We start from the raw sequence: 5889 nt of genomic DNA, 5'->3' as shown, positions 1-5889 counted from the left end.
GTTTAAAGAATGCCCTAAATCCAGCAACACTGGTGAAACCATTAAACTAAGTTTACATTTTAAGTATTACCTTTTAGGCCAAATAGATTGTTAACGAGGGCCAGATTCAGCCCACAGGCCCTGAGTTTGCCACGTGATAATTGAAGACTTTTCACATCCGATTTACTGTGTTTTTAATCATTATTATAGTGTTTAGTTACGTTAGGCAACTTTAAAGAAAATATGAGTTGCATAACTTTTGAAATGCGCTGTCAATGTTTTCATTTATGTCCAGTTTATCTCCATGGGAAAACTCAAAGGGCAGCATTTGTCACAGATATGGATTATGGTGTATTCGTGCTCCTCGCGGCAGTGTCATGATGTTGCTGCAGCGACTAAACAGACGACCCCTCTGACCTCATATGTTGCAGCCTCGGCCTTGTTAACTCCCAGAGAAACAGTGGCCCCGATGCCAAACCTTCCCCAGGCAGACGAATGAATTCTGTGTTCAGTGAACTGTGGTGACCTGCTAAACTCTGCTGCCTCGCATAAAGAAGTTTAACACTGGCCCAGCTGACTGACAGCACATTTACCTCTGGAGCTGYGCAGCTGCACTTGGGAGGCTTCAACAGAAAGTAATTAATCCAACTTGGCAACATATCTATTTGTTTTAAAGCTGTTAAAAAGGCATCCATCACTAACTTACATTACAAATCTATTCATGTCAAAGAATAATATTTAAATATTAAAAGTCATTGTGTATCAGTGGAGCGGCTGTAGTTTGGCACTTAGCTGGACCTCACAGGTGAACAGATGGCCCATACAATATGTATCTTGAGTACTCAGCCAAATCAGGAAAACACTATTGACTCATCCATCACATGCTAGTTTAAGAAAAAGACTTCCRTGGTGCACACAGGAAATAACCTGATTAAAATGTAAACAAAGCAGTAGGTTGGCAGTTATCCTGTGCCTGCTTTATAGGTGAAAGACAGCACGCTGTCATACAACACAAATGTAAGGTGGATTTATAACTTTCAAAGAAACAGTTAGCGCATTTTAAATTTAGGCTAATGAGAGTTTTTGTTGTCAGCGTTTCCCAACGCAGCCACACTCACGTTTCTGGTGGGATCTTCATCTGCCCATCCGCCACGGGGCACAGCGAGCTGGAGAGGATAATCCACATCAGCATCATCAGCCTCTTTCTGTGTGGCCCACTTCTGTCTGATTTAATGGCATTCCCGCCTTTTCCCGCACACCAGCGGCTTATCTGTGCAGCTGCAGCGACCTGCATCAGTCCAGTGATTGTTGCGAGCTGACTCTGAAACAAAAATGGAAATAAAACAAAAAGTAAAACTTAAAAGTTAACTAAAAACTTGCTTACAAAATCTGTAGGTCTACAGTTTGAAATTACTCTGCTTAGAGCTGGAAATGTAGGTGCTAAGCATTTAGCGTACTGGTAGCATATTTTTAGAGTAAGGAGAAGGCTTAAGGTTACCTGAGATGATTAACAAATAAAAACAACAAAACAAAACAAAAAATAATAATAATTTTATTCCACAAATGCTGAAAATTTTGAAATTAATTTCAGGAAAGCCAACACGTGAAAAAAAGGCGGGAAGACATATTTTGCTGACTGCACTTGCAAAGAAAGTGCAAAACTATTAAAATTAAGAAGTATGTAAAAGAAGTCTGTCTTTTTTGGGAACTAAAAAGCAAAGTATTTTAAAGCAATGATTTATTACCAACAAAAAAACTAATTATACTCACTGTGTCGTGTTTACTGAGCTATAAAGTAGCATGTTAGTCTGAACGGAAAGTTAACAAATCTAGAATAAATTAAAGAATAATCCCAATGAGTAATGTGACGTCAGCTTAGCAGAATGTTCTGACATATGAAAGAGTGTAGGTTTTTGTCTTAGAGCGGCACAGTGAAGCAGTGGTTAGAGCTGTCGCCTCACAGCGAGAAGGTCACAGGTTCGCCTCCCGGCCTCTCTCTGTGGAAATTGCATTTTTTGCTCCGTGCACACGTGGGTTTTCTCCAGGTACTCGGTTTCTTCCCGCAGACCAAAGACATGCATGTTAGGTTCGTCAGTGACTCAGAATCCTCTCTACGTGTCTCTGTGATGGATTTGCAACTTGTCCAGGGTGTCCCCCCACCTCTCGCACAGTGACTGCTGGAGGCAGGCACCAGCTGCTCCAAAACCCRGAAAACAAAAAACGGGTAAAGAAACTGAATGAAYGTAAAAATGAACGGTTTTGCTCTTGGATATCAAAGGTCACATCTGTGCACGACAGGTCACCGGGTCGTCCTGCCATCCTCCTACACGTCCCCCTCTAGGACTCTGTTGTCCACATTTTTCACTTCTCTTTCACAAAATTAAATCTTGAATCCAAAAAAATATATAAAAATAAAATAAAATAAAAAATAAAAGTCAAATAAAAATTAAAAAAAGTCTTTTAACTTCAAAGAAATTCACTCCTTTTCAGACATATTCCCAGATGAAATGCTGCAGTTTGCTCCCCGTGTTGACCTCACGTCCTCCCAGTTTTAAAAACACACAAATAAAAAATATGCAGAAAGGACGTTGGATGGATGGATTGTTAAACAAATTGTACTCCCTCTCTCCCTAGAGTTTCTCCTCCTCTCCTGCACCACTTTATACCATAATCCAGGCGGGATTAAACCCCTCCTCCCGCTATCCCTCCTGTTTTTTCCTCTTTCTCTCTACATCCCTCGTACAACCTGCCCACACCGACACACAATCTCCCTCTTCTGTTTTTATCTTTTAACCCCACTGTCTCCTACTATTCCCTGCCTATTTGTATGGTTTGTCCTATTTTGCTCTTAATCTGCCTCACCAGAAATTCTCTCATTCTGTATTGTTGGTTATTTAGCCTGTTTAATTCATCTTCTTGTTTTTTTTAATTTTTAAACACCAATGAATGAATACATTAATAGAATAAAAAATGGGAATGATAATAGGAGAAAGGAAAATAAAAGTCCTGTGTGATGATTTGTTATATTTATAGAGAGGATGAAGACCTTTTGACACAGAGACATCTAGTGGATTMTTATTGCTACACACCTTTTAGGGTTTCTGTGTCGCTGAGGTTATCTTCTACCTACAGCTGTCAATCAATTTGTATTATCTAAAGAGAAAATAGATGTATGTTTGAATTTATTTGGAAAGCAATAAGCAGAGAGTATTGCACTTTTTYTCATTCCTTACTTTAAATTAAACAGATTTTTGGTTGAGCAGTGTTCACACCTTAGCCTGGCAGAAAACTAAAAATAAATAGTAATTTAGAATATTTGCACATATTTTCTGATGCAATGTTTTTGTAAAAGACCGTCTAAGTGAAGGAATGTGATTGTTGCCAGTTTAATTGTGTCAAGTAAACATATAAAAAACAGTAATAAATATAATATTAAAAGTAATAAGTATTTTGTAAATTGTGTTTTCTAGCTCAATATAAAACATTCCATCCCTTCATTCACAATTCAAACCTCAGTCCTAAACCTAACCCAAAAACTGACATTTTCCTGTGCAGGATCAGACTTTTGTTCCTGTAAGGACTACTGGTCCTGACAAGGTGGGCGATCAATCTATAAAATGTCCTAAAAAGTAACAAAAACCAGTTAGACACACTGACAGTACTCATCCTCTCATCAAGCAAGATCACGAATAGTCCTAGCTACTTTCCTCCAAAATAAGTTATTTAAGAGTTTTGTCCCAAATATAATCTGATTTTATACTGAAATATTAGTCAGTTCAACAAATGTCATTTATGAGAATGAAGCAGCAACATCCAGTAGGAGTATTTATATTTGTTTAAAACACAAGTCACTATTTTATTCACTTGGTAAGATCATGCTTGTTTTATTTTCATCTTAACCCAGCAACCTAATCTACTGTTTGAACACATAAAAGCTAGAAAATAACAGCATTAAAAGCACAAAGATCCATTACGTTTTCAGAAATATGCAGGAATAAAAAAGAGAAATGCAGTTTACTCACCTTTGTCCTGCAGAAGCTAATTATAGTTCCGAACTGGGTTTTCCACAGTCAGCTCCACTCTATGAGACTTATTATTTAAAGACCCAAAAATAATTGTAGAAATAATACCACTTGACTCATCAAGTTGAAGTTAAAACGGTTAATGTGACGAGCTGGAGGGCACCGACCATCTGAGAATACAAAAGCAGCTAAAGTGGAGCCTGCCTGTGTGGGCATGGACACACACAAACACACACACACAAGAAAWCATTGATTACTCGAAGCCGGCGCTAATAGTCAGCCTTTACTTTTAGCTCCATCAGCTAAACCAATGATCTGGAACCTCCTCGTCTCAGAAAAAGGCGTGTGTGTCTAACTCCTGCAAAACAAAAGATTTGGTAAGTATTTTTGCATAATGTGACATGAGCTTCAGTATTACAAGTCACTTCAAAACGAATGCACACACTAATCCCAAAGAGTCCTGGTTTCAAACTGGATGTTTGCTTCCGTTGCTGTAAAGGCTGATGGTGATTTGAACAGGATGCCACAGTTTGTTGGGACGAGGAAGCAGGAAGGAAAGGAGACAAGGATCTCATGCTGATGAAAAGGAAAAAGGAGCAAAGGGCTGTCATCATTTCACCTAATATCAACAGTTTGCACATTTTACCACATTATATAACCATTTGTACTGCACAAACAACATAAACAATGAAACTGAATAACCCAGTGTGCAAAATATATATTTTGCAAAAAAAATAATTAAATAAATAAAAAAATAAAAATATATAATAAAATAAAACTATCGAGAAGTTTTGTCACTTTTATATTTTACCTTTTAATGCATCAAGGGACATGAAAACAGTTTCTTAAATCAATGCATATATCCGCACACTGGGGTGTAAAAAAAAAAAGGCGATTTTTTATTTCCTGATTTTGTATTGATTCTCAGAAGCAGTGTRTCGATTTTTAATTAAGGCTTAATGAATTGATGTTGTAAGAAGAAATGTGAAATACAAATGCATTTCTCACTATTGTTCAATGTTCTGATTGCATAAAAAGAATCTGAATTTATGATTTTATGCATGTTATCTTCTTTAAGCTGTTTTTTTTGTATTTTTTTGCATCGATTTTACAAATAAATTTTAATTGTTCTGTTTTCTTCTGATTGAATAAAAATAATCTGAATTCAATAAGATTTTATGCTTGTAATGCAGTGTGCTCTTCATGTTGTTTTTAAAAWTTTGAATATTTTGGAGAAAAAAAGGCACTACATTGCTATATACTGCAATATATCATATTACCAAATTCTTGCTGATACACAGCCCTGAATAAATAAAAAATATGTTTTTAACAAAGACATTTGAGATCAGAGTAGCTACTTGTTGGGAATGACTCTCGGCTAGAACCACACCAAATTTCAGCTCAACTTCTGTAAAAATGAATGTGTAATAAATACATATACTGTAAATATAGTTTACTGTAAAATCCTCTCATCCTTATTAGAGTAAAAAAAACTTCACAAATTCACACATAAGAAATTCGTATCTATAAGTCGACCATCCTCTTATTTTCTTGTTATGTGATCTTGACAAACAGTGAAGAAATTAACAGTGGAAAAACCAATATTGTGTTAGTGTGAGTTAATTGGCCAAGGTCGTTTCCTGTTGTGTAAAAAACCACTGATAAACTGTGGAGGGCATTATTATTGATTGGATTAAAACAAGGCAATAAAGTGACATTAAAGCAATAACGGGAGCATACTTTTAGTAACTGGTGCAACTTGCAGTTTTATCCATCMTAAAGAAAGATAAATCTCAGAACCACTCAACCCACCCAAAAAATAAATAAAAAAATAAAAAAAGACTGGGACATTTAATAGCCAATGAAAATATTTATTTTAGTTTAACAA

General features: G+C 36.3%; 1 protein-coding gene across 1 annotated transcript in view; it reads right to left on the bottom strand.

Moving 5' to 3' along the window:
* The window catches only part of LOC106515162 (voltage-dependent calcium channel subunit alpha-2/delta-4), a gene marked incomplete at its 3' end in the record, with an annotated part of 21084 nt that extends 18401 nt beyond the window's left edge, over positions 1–2683 (bottom strand). Inside the window, 2 exon segments of the mRNA XM_014004823.1 lie at positions 1098–1300; positions 1941–2683. Coding sequence (XP_013860277.1) covers positions 1098–1300; positions 1941–2060 — 323 coding nt within the window.
* Between the last annotated feature and the right edge of the window lie 3206 nt (positions 2684–5889).

The sequence above is a fragment of the Austrofundulus limnaeus genome, unplaced genomic scaffold (assembly GCF_001266775.1).
Source record: "Austrofundulus limnaeus strain Quisiro unplaced genomic scaffold, Austrofundulus_limnaeus-1.0 Scaffold26, whole genome shotgun sequence".
Classification (NCBI taxonomy): domain Eukaryota; kingdom Metazoa; phylum Chordata; class Actinopteri; order Cyprinodontiformes; family Rivulidae; genus Austrofundulus; species Austrofundulus limnaeus.
Note: the sequence above shows the minus strand (reverse complement) of the source record. Positions and strands in the feature narration are given on the sequence as shown.